At 40.3% G+C, this 18751-nt stretch overlaps 1 protein-coding gene across 1 annotated transcript in view; it reads right to left on the reverse strand.

Moving 5' to 3' along the window:
* The window catches only part of LOC126101367 (tyrosine-protein phosphatase non-receptor type 7-like), a 385674-nt gene that overhangs the window by 7808 nt on the left and 359115 nt on the right, over window positions 1–18751 (reverse strand). Inside the window, exons 5-7 of the mRNA XM_049912035.1 lie at window positions 15123–15556; window positions 12053–12314; window positions 10043–10306 (exon numbers count right to left, since the gene is read on the reverse strand). Of these exons, the coding sequence (XP_049767992.1) occupies window positions 10043–10306; window positions 12053–12314; window positions 15123–15556 (960 nt within the window). The remainder of the gene's footprint in view (window positions 1–10042; window positions 10307–12052; window positions 12315–15122; window positions 15557–18751) is intronic.

An 18751-nucleotide genomic window follows, 5' to 3' on the forward strand; every position in this document is an offset into this window, starting at 1 on the left:
TGATTAAGGGGAGGGTAGATGCCCTGCCACCACCACCCCGTTTTTTGAATCGTGTAACTGATGCAGTACTGGAGTCCCTGCCTGACAGTCACCTAGTCACATGTAGGAATCTGCCTGAAAACCACACGCAATCTGGCCGGCGTACCGACCCTTGCTGTTAGTTAAACCAATGGGCGGATACAGTCCAGGGCTGGCACACATCCCTGTCCCAGAGAGAGTGCTTCAATGTGCAAGGGTATCTAGGCAGTTCTTGTATTTTATGGTCCAGCAAACTTAATGCTTTCTTGCCAAATTATAATTCAATATGAAGATCACAACACACAACCTCTCCCCATTGGTTTACTTCCATGAAAATTGACGGACACCGAAATCATGAATGAAAACTATAATTTTTAAGAAATATGACATGTAGTGCAGGAAACGTGCTCAAGGCAAGAAAGAATGGTATCATGAGAGAAGAGACTATGGAGGAAATAAGAAATGCACATGGCAAGGTGATATACATGTACAGAGTTTTGAGGCCACAAGATCACGTGCAACCAAACTGATTCTTCAAAAACAGTGGTACCACACCCCATAAAAATAGTAGAGAGTAATGTAGACAATGAGAGATGAATTTACATTGGCCAAGTTGGGGATGCATATCATAAGCGCAATATAGAGCAACTTCTGTTGCTATGAAGAGGTACCTCACTGTGAACACTACATCTAGAAAGGGTGAAAATGTAACCAAATTTCTTACACTTCAACCCCTGTTAGCAATGAAAGGAAAAACTTGTCTACTGCAGCAACATACAAAAAAAGAACAATAAATGTTGTAAATAAATTTTAGGCCAACTGATAAAGAATGGACTTTTTAATCTACAACCACCAAAACAGTAAAATGTATATAATGTGTATTATGTTTATAGATGAGCAATGATGATGCTTTGTAAATACAGGTTAAATGTGTCTGGTATAAAAGACTTTTAAACTGGGGCATGCTTCAAATGGAAAACATAAAATAATAATTAAAAAAATACAATAATACAAAAAAGGGAAAAATAAAAAATGGAAAAACTGCATCCTCACAGTTGATGATACTGCATTTTCGTCAGTTTCTGATTCATGATATACTCCAATTTATTAGACCTAAACTGCTGCACTATTATGCACTAACAATGAGTGGCAAACCCATTCCATGACTAATTTTAAACATCAAACTACTATACTCCGACTAAAAATACTTTGTGATTAATGTTTCAGTGAATCAAGTGGTAGGGACCAGGCATCAAACAATTACAGCTGTTTCTTAAGCTCCACGTGCTTCTTGTGTTGCCTGTTCTGCTCGCATGAGCAACAGAGCCCTGTCAGAAAAACTATATCTATTGCTGAAGTTAGTACTTTGGTACATACGTTACTTGCTGTACAAAAATATCGAAAGGAACATTATCAGATCACAGTCTTTATAAAGTGATCATAAACAAACTATTTGGTTGAAAACTTTTGATTCCTTCACATCTTAGCCGGCCGTGGTGGCCGAGCGGTTCTAGGCGCTTCAGTCTGGAACTGCGCAACCGCTACGGTCGCAGGTTCGAATCCTGCCTTGGGCATGGATGTGTGTGATGTCCTTAGGTTAGTTAGGTTTAAGTAGTTCTAAGTTTTAGGGGACTGATGACCTCAGAAGTTAAGTCCCAAAGTGCTCAGAGCCATTTTAGCCATTTCACACATTATAGTCTCACATCACAATTTGCCTTTAGTGATGTTCTGAGCTTAAGAAACCTACAGCACTGAATTTGGAGAGCTATCAGTGAAAATTTGGTTGCTTTACTTCAATGGGCTTTCAATGCTATGTTACTGTACACAAAATGCAGCCATCATACCAAAAATGTTTTTAAGGATGAAAGGAGAGTCACATCTCTCTACATTGTGGAGTAAATATAAATTATACACTCCTAGTACACCAGGAGAAAGAAAACTGGCGTTCTACGGATCGGAGCGTGGAATGTCAGATCCCTTAATCGGGCAGGTAGGTTAGAAAATTTAAAGAGGGAGATGGATAGGTTAAAGTTAGATATAGTGGGAATTAGTGAAGTTCGGTGGCAGGAGGAACAAGACTTTTGGTCAGGTGATTACAGGGTTATAAATACAAAATCAAATAGGGGTAATGCAGGAGTAGGTTTAATCATCATCATCATCTTGGACAGTTTCCAGCCACTGGCTGGGTCTGTCGGGAACACAAGCCTCTCCATCGTGTTCTGTCTTTCCACCATTCCCCCTCTTCCACCTTCGTCCAGTTCTCTCCTCTTCTCGTCACACATTCCTTCACTCCCTTCACCCATCTATCTCTTGGTCTTCCTCTGGGCCTCTTCCCCTCCAGTTGCAGATCAAACATCCTCTTAGGAATTCTTCCCTCATCCATTCTCTTCATGTGTCCATACCACTGCAGTCTTGATTTTTCTATCCTGTCCTGTACTGGTTCCTCCTTTAGTCTTTCCCTCACATACTCATTTCGCAATCTGTCTCGTCTTGTTACACCCAACCTGCTCCTCTGGAACTTCATTTCGCTAGCCTGTATTCTACTTTTGTCGCTTTTGTGCATTACCCATGTCTCACTTCCGTATGCCAATATGGGGACAAAGTAGGTTCGGTATATAATTCCCTTGGATTTCTGTGGCACCTCCTTGCTCCAAATAAGCCCCCTAATGCATTTGTAGAACTGCCCTGCTTTTCTGCACCTTTCATTTATTTCCATTGCGTTTCCCCCCTTACTTTCAATCACGCTTCCCAGGTACTTGAAGTTCTCTACCACTTGTAGTTTTTCCCCTCCACAAGTTATATCCACATTTGGCCTATTCGTCTTCCTTGTTGTGACAATTATTTTACTTTTCTTTGCAGAGAAATGCATTCCATATTGTGCTGCCGTTGCCTCCCATCCATCTAACTGCTCTTGCACCTCCTTCTCGCAATTTCCCCATAACATCAGGTCATCGGCAAAAAGCACTGCTTTCATTTTATGATCTCCAATTGCATCTGACACTTGCTGTAGGATTTCATCCATAACAATAATAAACAATAAAGGCGAAAGTGCACTTCCCTGTCGCAGCCCATTTTCCAGCTTGAACCATGCAGTACATTCCCTCCCCACTTTCACACAACTCTCACTTCCCTCATACATTTTTCTGACTTTTCGTGTTATCTCTTCATCTATCCCTTTTGCGTTCAGCACATCCCAGAGCTTGTCCCTACAGATACTGTCATACGCCTTCTCAATATCTAAAAAGGCCATGATTAAGTCCTTCCCGTACTCATAGTGCCTTTCCTGCAGTTGCCTTACCGCAAATACGAGGTCCGTTGCTGATCTTCCCGGTCTGAAACCATACTGCTCCTCTTGCAGTCTACTTTCAATACTGCTTCTTATTCTCTTCTCCAGGATCTTTTCATAGATTTTTCCACAGTGGCATAGCAGGGTGATTCCTCTGTAGTTCTCACATCTCCTTTTATCCCCTTTCTTGAAGATCGGGACTATAATTCCTTTCTTCCAATCCTCAGGAATTCTGTTCTCCTTCCACACCACCCTCAGCACTCTGTATAGCCACTGGGTTCCTACTTCTCCTGCTGCTCGTATCATATCCACTGTGACTTCGTCCCAACCTGGTGCCTTGCCCCCTTTCATCCTCTTTATGGCTTCTTCCACTTCATTCCAAGTTAGATCATCAATTTCCCCACTATTATCATCGTCTGCTGCCTTAGGCTCTCCATCGCTGTTAGTTACCCGCTTGGCAGCATTCAACAGATCTTCAAAGTACTCCTTCCAAATCTTTTTGAGCTCATGCATTTCCTCCACAACTCTTCCATTATTATCCATGATCCTCAGGCACTCGCTTCTGTCCTTCCTCTTATTTCTTACCATGGTGTAAAGTACTTTTTTGTTCCCTTCACTGTCCTCTTCTAACATTCTTGTCCATTTTTCCATCCACTTCTTCTTCTCCGCCCTTACTATGGTCTGTGCCGCTTTCTTGCTTTCCTTATATTTTACCCTAGCTTCCTCTGTTCGGGTCTGGAACCATTCTCTGAAGGCTTTGTTCTTTCGAAGTACTGCCTCTTTACATATGTTGTTCCACCATGGGGTTTCCTTACTTCTCCTCTTTGTGCTAGTTCTTCCGCACACAATCTCAGCTGCCTCAACTAGGGCCCTCTTAAAATCTCCCCATTCTTCTTCCACTGTTCTCTGATCTTCCTTTGGCAGCTTCTTCCTGATCAGTGTCTGGTACTGGGTCCTCCGTTCATCCTCTTTCAGCATCCATGTCTTCAACCTTTTCTCCTGTATATCTGTTGCCCTCCTATCTTTTTTCTCTCTCAGGGTGGCTACCAACAGCCGATGGTCACTGTCTAAGGCCTCAGATGGAACGACCTTAACATCTGTGAGACTGCTCATCATCTGCCTATCCACTAGTAGGTTTAATAATGAATAAAAAAATAGGAGTGCGGGTTAGCTACTACAAACAGCATAGTGAACGCATTATTGTGGCCAAGATAGACACAAAGCCCATGCCTACTACAGTAGTACAAGTTTATATGCCAACTACCTCTGCAGATGATGAAGAAATAGATGAAATGTATGACGAGATAAAAGAAATTATTCAGGTAGTGAAAGGAGACGAAAATTTAATAGTCATGGGTGACTGGAATTCGTCAGTAGGAAAAGGGAGAGAAGGAAACATAGTAGGTGAATATGGATTGGGGGGAAGGAATGAAAGAGGAAGCCGCCTTGTAGAATTTTGCACAGAGCATAACTTAATCATAGCCAACACTTGGTTCAAGAATCATAAAAGAAGGTTGTATACCTGGAAGAATCCTGGAGATACTAGTAGGTATCAGATAGATTATATAATGGTAAGACAGAGATTTAGGAACCAGGTTTTAAATTGTAAGACATTTCCTGGGGCAGATGTGGATTCTGACCACAATCTATTGGTTATGAACTGCAGATTGAAACTGAAGAAACTGCAAAAAGGTGGGAATTTAAGGAGATGGGACTTGGATAAACTGAAAGAACCAGAGGTTGTAGAGAGTTTCAGGGAGAGCATAAGGGAACAATTGACAGGAATGGGGGAAAGAAATACAGTAGAAGAAGAATGGGTAGCTCTGAGGGATGAAGTAGTGAAGGCAGCAGAGGATCAAGTAGGTAAAAAGACGAGGGCTAATAAAAATCCTTGGGTAACAGAAGAAATATTGAATTTAATTGATGAAAGGAGAAAATACAAAAATGCAGTAAATGAAGCAGGCAAAAAGGAATACAGACGTCTCAAAAATGATATCGACAGGAAGTGCAAAATGGCTAAGCAGGGATGGCTAGAGGACAAATGTAAGGATGTAGAGGCTTGTCTCACTAGGGGTAAGATAGATACTGCCTACAGGAAAATTAGAGAGACCTTTGGAGAGAAGAGAACCACTTGTATGAATATCAAGAGCTCAGATGGCAACCCAATTCTAAGCAAAGAAGGGAAGGCAGAAAGGTGGAAGGAGTATATAGAGGGTTTATACAAGGGCGATGTACTTGAGGACAATATTATGGAAATGGAAGAGGATGTAGATGAAGACGAAATGGGAGATAAGATACTGCGTGAAGAGTTTGACAGAGCACTGAAAGACCTGAGTCGAAACAAGGCCCCGGGAGTAGACAACATTCCATTTGAACTACTGATGGCCTCGGGAGAGCCAGTCATGACAAAACTCTACCATCTAGTGAGCACGATGTATGAGACAGGCGAAATACCCTCAGACTTCAAGAAGAATATAATAATTCCAATCCCAAAAAAAGCAGGTGTTGACAGATGTGAAAATTACCGAACTATCAGTTTAATAAGTCACAGCTGCAAAATACTAACGCGAATTCTTTACAGACGAATGGAAAAACTGGTAGAAGCCGACCTCGGGGAAGATCAGTTTGGATTCCGTAGAAATGTTGGAACACGTGAGGCAACACTGACCTTACGACTTATCTTAGAAGAAAGATTAAGAAAAGGCAAACCTACGTTTCTAGCATTTGTAGACTTAGAGAAAGCTTTTGACAATGTTAACTGGAATACTCTCTTTCAAATTCTGAAGGTGGCAGGGGTAAAATACAGGGAGCGAAAGGCTATTTACAGTTTGTACAGAAACCAGATGGCAGTTATAAGAGTCGAGGGGCATGAAAGGGAAGCAGTGGTTGGGAAAGGAGTAAGACAGGGTTGTAGCCTATCCCCGATGTTATTCAATCTGTATATTGAGCAAGCAGTAAAGGAAACAAAAGAAAAATTCGGAGTAGGTATTAAAATTCATGGAGAAGAAGTAAAAACTTTGAGGTTCGCCGATGACATTGTAATTCTGTCAGACAGCAAAGGACTTGGAAGAGCAGTTGAACGGAATGGACAGTGTCTTGAAAGGAGGATATAAGATGAACATCAACAAAAGCAAAACGAGGATAATGGAATGTAGTCAAATTAAGTCAGGTGATGCTGAGGGAATTAGATTAGGAAATGAGACACTTAAAGTAGTAAAGGAGTTTTGCTATTTAGGGAGTAAAATAACCGATGATAGTCGAAGTAGAGAGGATATAAAATGTAGACTGGCAATGGCAAGGAAAGCGTTTCTCAAGAAGAGGAATTTGTTAACATCGAGTATAGATTTAAATGTCAGGAAGTCGTTTCTGAAAATATTTGTATGGAGTGTAGCCATGTATGGAAGTGAATCATGGACGATAACTAGTTTGGACAAGAAGAGAATAGAAGCTTTCGAAATGTGGTGCTACAGAAGAATGCTGAAGATAAGGTGGGTAGACCACGTAACTAATGAGGAGGTATTGAATAGGATTGGGGAGAAGAGAAGTTTGTGGCACAACTTAACTAGAAGAAGGGATCGGTTGGTAGGACATGTTTTGAGGCATCAAGGGATCACAAATTTAGCATTGGAGGGCAGTGTGGAGGGTAAAAATCGTAGAGGGAGACCAAGAGATGAATACACTAAGCAGATTCAGAAGGATGTAGGTTGCAGTAGGTACTGGGAGATGAAGAAGCTTGCACAGGATAGAGTAGCATGGAGAGCTGCATCAAACCAGTCTCAGGACTGAAGACCACAACAACAACAACAGTACACCACTGTGCACCACAGTCAAAGTTGTCCTTGTGAACTATGCTGCATTCATTAGTGTCTTTAGTGCTTTGGTTTATTGTACAATTTACCATATCAATCAAACCCACAACCGAAGTTGCCACCAGAGTAACAGTGCACTGTAACATGATTAAATGATACGAAGTTATCTGCAAAGCAAATTAGTGTAAAATTAAAGCACAGGACTAGTAGTGGTGAAAGTTGTGAGTTCAAGTACACATTCACACTTTTTAAGCTTGTTTGTTATTTTTCTATGTTCTCACAGGATTGTGACCAAAAATTAATGGCTTAGATGTCGATTTTTGAGTGCTATGTCAAAAGCAAATTTTGACAGTATTGTTCAGCTTGATAAACCAAGGGTAAATGCAAGCCATTCTATGAGTACAGGCTGAACAGATGATTCAGTATCTGGCACCATCTCACAACCTCCCACAACCTACTGGAAAAGGTAGTAGACTAACTCTTCTCCATGGCAACTGTATGTTGTTTATAACAAAGAAAACCACTGATTACCGTGAATAAATGAACCAAGACACTCTTTAGCAGTGGTTTGCGGACTCGTTTTTTAGAAACATGAGCAAGCCTTCAGTGATAGTTACGGACAATGCCCCGCATTATTCAACTACTCTTGATAAAATGCCCACGTAGCTTCCAGGAAACAAAGACAATATCAACTGGCAACAACGAAAAGACATTACCATACCCGATGACAGCAGAAAGCATTCTCGTGATTCATAATAAACCACCTTTATCACTAAACTGAGGTTACAAAGGTCATGGGATAGTGATATACACATATACAAATGACTGTAGTACCGTGTACACAACATCTAAAAGGGTGGTGCACTGGGAGAGTTGTCATTTGTACTCAAGTGATTCCTGTGAAAAGGTTCCCAATGTTGTTATGGCTACACGACTGGAATTAACAGACTTTGAGCGCAGGATGGTAATTAGAGGTAGATACGTGGGACATTCGATTTCACAAATCATTAGGGAATTCATTTACACAGTGTCAAGAGTGTGCTGACAATACAGAGTTTCAGGCATTACATCTCACCACAGAGAAAACAGTGACCAAGGGCAGCAGCTTTTGCATACAGTTGTCAATGCTAACAGACAAGCAACACTGTGTAAAATAACCACAGAAATCAATGTGGGATGTACAACGAACACATCTGTTAGGACTGCGCGGTGAAATTTGGGGTTAATGGGCTATGGCAGCAGATGCCTTTGCTAGCAGCACATCGCCTGCAGCGCCTCTCCTGGGTTCATGTCCATATCAATTGGATCCTAGACGACTGGAAAACTGTGGCCTGGTCAAATGAGGTACGATTTCAGTTGGCAAGAGCTGATGGTAGGGTTCATGTGTGGTGAAGAACCCTTGAAAGCATGGACCCAAGCTGTCAACAAGGCACTGTGCAAGCTGGTGGTTGCTCTATAATGGTGTGGAATGTGTTTATATGGAATGGACTGGGTTCTCTGATCCATCTAAACCAATCACTGACTGGAAACCGTTATATTCATTTATATGGAGACCATTTGCAGCCATTCACGGACTTCATGTCTCCAAACTACACTGGAACTTTTATGGATTACAATTCGCCATGTCACTTGGCCACAACTGTTCGCAGTTGGTTTGACGAACATTCTGGACAGTTCGAGAAAATGATATGGCTACCCAGTTTGTCTGATACGAATGACATTAAACATTTATGGGACATAATCAAGGTCAGTTTGTGAACAAAATCATGCACCGGCAACACTTTCGCAATTATGGACAGCTATAGAGGCAGCCTAGCTCAACGTTTCTGCAAGGGACTTCCAACGACTTGTTGAGTCCATGCCATACGAGTTGCTGCACTATGCTGGGCAAAAGATATCAGTTGGTATCCCATAACTTTTGTCACCCTGGTGTACAGTTTTAGACAAACTGGCAAAAACATATGGTCATAGGATCCTCAGACTATCATCGCACCAATGCCACTTCGATTCCTTTGAACACATGTGGGCTCAAGTTAAAGCTTATGTGGCAAAATGTTAGCAGAAGTGGAAAGACTGACAAAGCATGCTATAAACCACACTTCATCATCAGACTGGCACAATATTGTAAAGTACATGAAGAAAGTAATAAAGAAAGTATGAAAGAATTTATTGGTTAGTTTGCACCATGCGTGTGACTGAATGCTCATACGACTGCTGTTATTTGTCTCAAAACGCATGTTTATGGTATCTCAAAACATAGCCATCACTGCAGCAGGAGTCCCCAGCACTGACGTCTCCCCACTACCTATAAAGATGTTGGCAGAGAACTTGTTTGTTTTTTGGTGGACGCACAACTGTCCGTCACATGTGTACGTAGCTTATAGTGTTCCAGATGGCAACTGCTCCACACGACTGCCATCTGTCAGTCACAAAGCAGTTTTAACTGGCGTACACTAAATATGTTACGGAGGGAGAAAAAAGTATGACATGTTAGATGAAACAGAGAAAAATCCACTGTAATCTTTGGTAAATTGTCCAAATGACTGGACATAAACATCTTACCTCGCAGGAGTTAATCAACAGTAGCTCAAATATGTCGATTGTTGTTCATGTTGTGTAGTGATACAGTGGTTGAAAAACCAAGGAGAAAAAATGTTGTAGGAATAAATAACAAAAAGAACACTGAGTGAGTTTTTTTAACTGGTATTCGGTTCATGTTATTTATACCTTCCAAACAATACTCAATGTGGGGTAAGCCAATTACACTGTACAAATAGGACGTCAAAGCAGTGGGCTGCTTTACTCATCCTGTTGTACTGTAAAACTTTAATGCTGAGAGAAAGTATCAAAATAACTGGACTACACAAAGAAGCTCAAAATTAGTGTGAGGACAGCAGATAAAACAGTCACAATATTGAACAGTACTTACTGTAACAATGAGCTCCCTCAGTGTGTACCCATCACGAGGACATGTAGCAGTAATACGGACTTCAATGTCACCATATACAGAAGGTTCGTCAGCTTCATCTTCTGGAAAATACCGCTCACACTTGGGACGGCCTTTCTCCCACAGTTTTGTAATCATTACTATGACAGTACTTCCCTCCGACCACACCATAAGCCAGAAATCTGAGACGGTATGTGGAAGAGGACCCTGTGTTGCAATATACGCCTTCTCTTCACTGTCAAAGCCCTGTGTACACACACACACACAGAAAAAGTTTTAATCAAGTTAACAGTTATACAGTAGTCACTATGATGAAAAGCTATACTTAAAAAAAAAAAAAATGTCGTGACCAACATTACAGTATTTAATGACAATTACCAGTTTATTCATAACTATTCTGACTCTGTTTCAAAAAATGATGTCGTTTAACTTATCTCTAAATTTAGGAAATGGCTGGAGGGGAGGGGAGGAGTGGGGTGGGGAGAAGCAAATGACACAAACATTGTAGTTTCAAACTGGTATTATTTCCACAGCACTTTGAGGATTTTGTTAATGTCTACCACACGGACTGCAAGCAATGACCTCCAGTGTGACTTGATTACCATCTGGTCTTCAACAAGACTAAGATGACTCAGTAGGTAAACTAATATGACAGTCAGATTTATGTCAAAACTTGCAAATTCTTTTGCTCATATATTGCAACCAGTACCTAAAGCTCAGTGCCACAAGACTGGTACAGCAGACTAAATGACTTTTGTCTAGTTTAAAAAATAATAAGTAACTAAATAAAAAGTTGAAAAACGATGCACATTTGACATTGCTGTTATTTCTTTACTGACACTTCTGTTGCTCTGCAACTTCGTATTTCCCCCATATTTCACATTCAGAACTGACGATGAGAAAATTCTGACATGAAGGCATTTCTTACCACCTTCTTTCATTTAATACACCACCACATTTCTCTTTGTTTAACAATGCATTTTTAGCTTCTAGCTTCCCTTTTGGAGACAGCTCCAAATCATATGTGGCACTATCACCCCTTGGATTCAGTGCCTGCAATATTAAATATTTCAGTCATTTCTAACAAATTAAAATATGTGTGTAAAAGTTTAACGACAATTTTGTATATTACAAGATCTTCATGCATTTATCCTGTTCATGGTTTCAATTGGTGTCTGCTTCATATCTTAATAGCAAGTACTGAAACACACACAGGTTGTACATCACCTGTGTGGTGAAACTCGATATACGGAATAATGTTTGGAGCTTGAAACGCATCAAAAATTAAAAGAGATGATTCCAAAAAACTAATTGTTTGTTCAGTTTCTAATGAAGTCCTGGAGCAAAATGCCATTTCAATGAGCACTGCACAGGTAAGAGAATTACACTTCCCTCATGTGCACTACAGCTGCTGTAACTGCACCCATACCCAATTGTGTTTCAGTGCTGATCACATAAACTCAAAGCACCAATGAGTTACAAATTCAAACTGATATACCAATGGTTGGCCAGACAGCTTTTACTTATTACTTCGGCTCTCATAAGTTAATATGCAATGAGATGGAAAAAGTGAATTCAGTACAGTAAAGTAGAACTGTTACTTCTCCTTGTTCATGTGTAGCCAGCACTTTGCTCCATACGCACATGGTTGTGTTCAGGTTACAAATATGGAGGCGAGATGAAGTAAAGTATATGCATAACACCACTTCTTGGCTGGTGAACTTGCGATGGATGTCTCCCCCAGATTCTAATTATTCTGAATTTTGTAGTGTAAATCCCAAACAGATCACCAAAGTGACACCTGATAAATTCCATCAACCAAAATAAAAGACTTCCCCCAATTTTGGAACTGAAGAGTCACATTTATCTCCATCTCCTCACTTTTCTACCAATCTCTTAACATTGTATGAAGGCCACACTTTAAAAAATTATGACTGATCTGCAAATTTAAATGTCAATCAAACATTAGGTGATAACTGAATCGTAACTTACTCGAACATAGTTGGCATTGATGTAAGTGGTGAGAGGATCTGCAAGGGGTGAGGCAGGTGGTAAACAAACTCTTGTACGTTCATTGGGCAAGATGGAGCGGTAACGGTTTTTTGTGCCACTGCCAGCCACATAGGCACGTTCTGGATGGTTGCTTGGGAGCTCCCAAAATTCCCGATGCAATGCTCTTACATCACGGAGAGAAGCTCGAAGCTGCCGTCGAGAGAGTACATTGCCAGCAGAAAGAAGAAATTCGTCAGTTGTGCTGCAAGAGACACAATGAGTCATTAAGTGATTGCAATCAACAAATAATAGCTTTTAGGCAATATAAATGTTGTTACTGACTTGGTGAAAAATATAATTGAGTTGAAACTGGAATAATGTAGTAAAAGTTCAAAAACTCATTAAATATTTAGTAATATACAATCTCTCAATACGAATTTTTCTTAGTAACATATTAAATGAGTATGAAGGACTGAGAATAACAGTGATTTCACACTTGAAGTTATTCTTATTTTAGACATTAAGTTGAGCATTTATTTTAACATTGCACGACACCACCAAGAGAAGCTTCACTTTATTAGTATTTAAACAATTGGAGCTAGCCAACTTGAATCATATTGACATCAAATAATACACACCACAGATGATAAAGACTGTATTGCCAGCATACATTTGGTCTCAGTTATATTACCCAAACACAGCTATCGGTGGAAAAATTTTCCACATCAAGGTAAAATCAGACAATCAACACTCCACATAGGTATATCAACAATGTAGGAAAAGATAGACTGCTACTTACTGTAAAGGACATTAAGTTGCAGACAGAGACACTTACACAAAGCTTTTGGCCACAACTTTCATCAGCAAAAGATGAACGGAGAGAGAGAGAGAGAGAGAGAGAGAGAGAGACACCATTCATACAAGCAAGTAAGCACGCCTTACGCACACGACTGCCAACTGCAGCAGCTCAAGTCAGATTCTGTCTTTTAATTGTTCCTGTCTGCAATGTGGTGGTGGTGGTTAGTGTTTAACGTCCCGTTGACAACGAGGTCATTAGAGACAGAGCGCAAGCTCGGGTTAGGGAAGGATTGGGAAGGAAATCGGCCGTGCCCTTTCAAAGGAACCATCCCGGCATTTGCCTGAAACGATTTAGGGAAATCACGGAAAACCTAAATCAGGATGGCTGGAGACGGGATTGAACCGTCATCCTCCCGAATGCGAGTCCAGTTGTCTGCAATGTAATGTGTCTTCCACACCAAGGTCATATCAACCTCTTAAAGAGAGTAAAAGATTTTTGAAAGGAAACACACTCATAAATTTTGTTACTTGCGACTCACTGAAAAATTATGGTGCTTCATAAACAATAAGTTGAAAGCAACATTGTTGTTAGAATTACATTGCAGAGATGTGACCACCCTATACCGTGTGTCGCAACATAGGGAATAAATTGAAGCATTTGACAAAAAAGAAAGAAGTGAATTACCGTAGCCTCCATGCAATAATGAAGAAATGTGAGAATATTACTCTGCTAAGCCTGCTGGTGTGTGTGGGCCTGGAAACTATTTTCAGATAGTTACAGAACAGAGGACCCCATATGTATCATGCCTGTGGGTCAAGCAGCAGGTTAATTAAGTAATAAAACAATCTTCATGTTAAAGCTGTTAACTGGATACTATAAGCTGCAATAATATTGAAGTATTCATTTTTTGTCATATTACTTTACAATTTCAGAAAGGTCACATACACAAGTTAGCAACTTCACAAGGGCAGCTAAACAGAGGTAAAAGTGGGGATCTGAAACTGCACAAAAATATGAATGAAAAGCTTAACAGTTGCATTACACTTCTGACAGAAAAAGTAAATCCTTGACATTTGTTGTAGAAAAACACTATATACTGAATGCTTGACTGTGAAAAACTCACTTGCTAATAGTTACATCCAAAGAACTGAGTATTATTAGTGTAAAATTAATGACACTAAAGAAAAAACTGTAAATAAACTCATTCTTGGGCCATACTCAACTTTATTTTTTCTGTCTCAACTGTTTCAAATTAAATTTCTTCCTTGAAAGATGTCACTAATACAATAGTGCTATTTATTGTTTACAAGTCACAGAATGCCCGCAGAAAAAAATCTAAAAACAAGACAATCATACTAGGAAACTGTTTACTACTGACCACCTCTTATCAAGGTCTCAAACAATCTTTACAGATATCCAAATATTACTTACAGCCCCTACTCTTGCAACCTAGAACTCCCATGTAACATAATTCAGAGAAACTGTCTGAAAACATTCAAGGCACTGAGAACCTTAAGGCCCAAAGCACATACACAAAGTTCAAAGAGAAATAGATGTTTATGAAATCAAATACACAGACAAACCACAGAGTGTCATAGGTCTAATTTTTTTTTTAACCATGCCCTAACATCCTATACCTCGTAAAAAAAAGGGTATGCAATTTATATGACAAAATACTAATTAATATCTGGGATTATATCTGTTTTTATTAATGTTAATTAACAAAATACACTAGTGACAAGTGTCTTTTTACAGGTGTAAAGTTTGAAATTAATGTGAAACTAAAATCAGGACTAAAAGAATAGATACTAAACGTACTACACAGACAGTTATGATCTATGGTCCTCATTACCATTATTTTCATTAAGCACATTCCGCAGTTTTAGTTTCAGATAAAACTGCTGATATACCTCTGATTACAAAGTACTACTACATACATACATACATAAATACATGATGTAGACACCAAATCATGTTGGCACCCTATATAACGATTGAGCAGCACAGAGTAATAAAATTACTCTCTATGCTTTGGGCCAACATGAAAATGAATATATGAGACTATTTTTCGTAAATGTTCACACATACAATGTGGGCCTACAGAAACAGACAAAGCTGGTTCATCATTAGATCAGCGGATGTCAAGAACATGTTACACTCCCAAAATCAATGACTGTGTGCTTTTGCCCCTTATGGTTCTCGGCACCCTATCTGAACAAATTTCTCAATGACCAGTATCATAAAGTATGCAACCAGATAAAAAGTTCTTACCATTCTCGAGTAGGTGTAACAACAGGCACGTGTCCATCAGTGCGTCCGTGTGATGATGGATGTAGCTCTATAGTGAGACTGGCACTTGAACCACGTCTTTCCAAAAGACCCTTGATACGACCACCAGACCCAACACATCGGCGCACAGGAGTGGCAGGGTCGGAGGCAGGAGCTGGCGGCACGGCAGGTTTTGTGATGGTGACAGGTTCTGGTGTTGGAGTTGGGGTAGGAGGCAGAGATGCCTTTTTCTCTTCAGCTTGCTGTACATGTGCCTCCAGTGGGGAAGGAGGCTGCAACACCGGGTGGAATACCCAACGACCGCCAGCACCAGTACTGTCACCATCACCAGTCGGTGCCCCAGACTTTATACCAGGGCTCGCACGGCCACTTCCACCCTGGGAGGATAGCATCTGATTCTTCAACCACAGCAGGACCTGCATCACAAAATATATGTGCTTAACATATGGTTAGTTTTATGAATAACGAAAAACCTTCAAATCATCTTAGCTCAACGGATTAAAAGAAAATCAGGGGGATTAATTTAAAGTTAATTGTTCAATGGCCTATAAGACACTGCACCAGCCAAAATGCAGCTCCACTGTGAGTGCTGTTCTCAAACAGCGGATGAATTGGTTGTCGCATATAAGCAGCTGGAAATCGCCCTGACTACTGCAAATGATTGTCAGCTGCTGTAAATCAGTGTGTTGGAAGAACTCCCGAGAGTTGTATATCTGTGAAACCTTTACCAGAGGTACCTCAAATACTGTTCTCCTCTGTGGATCCTGTCTCCTCTACAGAAAGTACAAGATCTGTCATTACTCGTCCACTTGACTGCAACCAGCTTGTCAGTGGTAGATTTAGGCATGCCCTACAGGGTGGATGGAGAGGTGCTATCTTTCACTGAAACTGAGCCAGTGGGACTCACTTCACCTGTTTTGGGGAAATCTGTTTTGTCCAGTGTGAAGAGGAGGCAAACACAAAAGAGTAGGGGTGTATTAATCATCAGCAGTTCAAATGTACGATGAGTGACAGTACCCCTTAGGCAAATGGCAGCAAGAGACAGGAAAGGACACCACATGCACTCAGTGTGTATGCCTGGGGACCTCATTTGACATGCTGGAGAGGCTATTCCAGCAGCCACTGAGGGAACAGGGTGCAAACAACTGCAGATTGTGGGGCACATTGGAACAAATGATGCCTGCTGTCTTGGGTCTAAGATCATTCTCAGGTCCTTCCAGTGACTGGCAGAGAAAGTTAGAAGTCTAGCCTTGCGTATGGATTGTCGACGAAGTCACAATTTGCAGCATTGCCCACAGCACTGATTGTGGCCCCTTAGTTCCGTGTCGAGTGGACAGACTGAACAAGATACTTCGCAAGTTCTGTTACAAGCTAGGCTGTGACTTTCTGGACTTGTGCCATAAGGTAGGGTCCCCTAAATGGTTTAGATGAGCACTAAACATCAGAAACTGCTACTTAGGTAGCTGACTGTGTGTGGGATGCACACAAGGTATTTTTTAGATCAGATGACTCTCTCCATCCAATCCAGATAACAATATATGTAGGAAACACAGAAGTATCAGTGTAAGATAAAAAAAATGCCTCCCACAGAAGGGAGTATTATAATCCTAACTGACGAAGCACTTGCACCAAACTACTACAGTTTGAAGCACTACTGAAAAGCAGCAAAGCTCACATAATACTAGGCACAGAAAGCTGGTTGAAACATGAAGCTGATAGCAGTGAGATGTTTGGGGAAAATTTAAGTGTATATAAAAAGGATAGGCAAATGCGAAATGGAGGTGGTGTATTTGTTGCAGTAAACAAGGAGCTCAAAAGCACTGAGATAGAAACTAAAGCTGCATGTGAGACTGATTGGATAAGATTCAGTGTAATGGGTGGGTATAAAATGACAACAGATACTTATACCCACCAGATGGATCCCAGGATGTAACCAAAAACTTTCGAGAAAACCTCAGTTCACTTGTATGTAAGTTCCCCAACCATACTGTAATCATCAGTGGAGACTTTAGTCATCCAACAATTAATTGAGAAAATTATAGTTTTGTTAGTGGTGGATATGATATCCCGTAAAATTTTATTAAATATCTTCTCTTAAAACAACCTAGAACAGATAGTTAGGAACCTACTCATGATGAAAATGAATTGGATCTAATGACCACAGATAGACCTGACCTCTTTGGGCATGTCCACACCGAAACTGGTATCAGTGACGCAGTTGTGGCAACAATGATTACCCAAGTACAAAGGACAACTAAAATGACCAGACATATTTATATGTTCAATAAACTAGATAAAAAACCAGTAGTGTCATATCTCAGTGAGGAACTCTAAACTTTCAGCACGGGGCAGGAGCATGTAGAGGAGGAACTCTGGCTCAAGTTTAAAAGAATATTAGGATAGGTATTTACCCAGTAAAACAGTTCATAATGGGAAAGAACCTCCATGGCATACAGTCACTGTAAAGGATCTTCTAAAGGAACAAAGATTACTGCTTAATAGGTGTGTAACAAAGAGTAAGGCTATAGGTTGAGACACGCTAAATGAAACACATGTGTGTGTCAAGAGAACAATGTGTGAAGCCTCAATGACAACCATAACAGAATACTGTCACGTGATCTTTCACAGAACCCAAAGATATTCTGATCACATATAATGGCTGTTAGTGGCATCAAAGTTAGCATCCAGTCCCTAGTGAATGAGACAGGAACAGAAACGGAGAGTAACAAAGCAAATGCTGAAATGCTTAACTCCGTTTTCAAATGTTCCTTTACAAAGGAAAACCCAGGGGAGTTGCTCCAATGTAATCTTTGTACCACCGGAAAGATGAATGAAATAAGTATTGGTGTCAATGGTGTTGAGAAACAGTTTAAATCATTAAAACTGAACAAAGCTCCAGAGCCTAATGGAATCGCTGTCAGATCCTACACCAAATTTGCGGCTGAGTTAGCCCCTCTTCTAACTATAATCTAAAAAAAAAAAAAAAACCCGTGCAGGATTAATGGAAAAAGGCACAAGTCAGATCTGTCTACAGAAAGATAGTACAAGTGATCCATAAAACTACTGTCCACTATCCTTGACATCTTCCAATATCTTGGAACATATTATGAGCCCAAACAAATGAAGTATTTTGAACACAATGACCTCCTTGATGCCAACCAGCATGGATTTCAGAAACTTCGATCATGTGAAACCCAACTTGCACTTACTGAAAGCCTTGGGTCAAGGCAATCAGGTAGATGCTGTATTTCTTGATTTCCCAAAAGCATTTGACTCAGTATCACAACTATGCTTATTGTTGAAAGTATTATCATATGGCATATCAAGTGAAATTCATCAGGTTACCCTACATTCAGAGGCTGTTGCACGCAGTGACTTATTTTGATTTCTAAATAATAGATTTCAGCTACCAGTCGTCCTTTGGAATTTTTATTGGCAGATCTAGATTTCAGCTAGAAACTAGCCATTCTCAATGGCCTATCCTTTTTTTGGTCAATGCATGTAATGCTTGTTGGTCTGGCTTTGTACACAGTTCATTGAATACTCTTTATTCAATGAACTGTGTACAAAGCCAGACCAAGTAAAATTTTGAAGTCAATGATATTCACATT

The sequence above is a fragment of the Schistocerca cancellata genome, chromosome 9, assembly GCF_023864275.1.
Source record: "Schistocerca cancellata isolate TAMUIC-IGC-003103 chromosome 9, iqSchCanc2.1, whole genome shotgun sequence".
Lineage (NCBI taxonomy): Eukaryota > Metazoa > Arthropoda > Insecta > Orthoptera > Acrididae > Schistocerca > Schistocerca cancellata.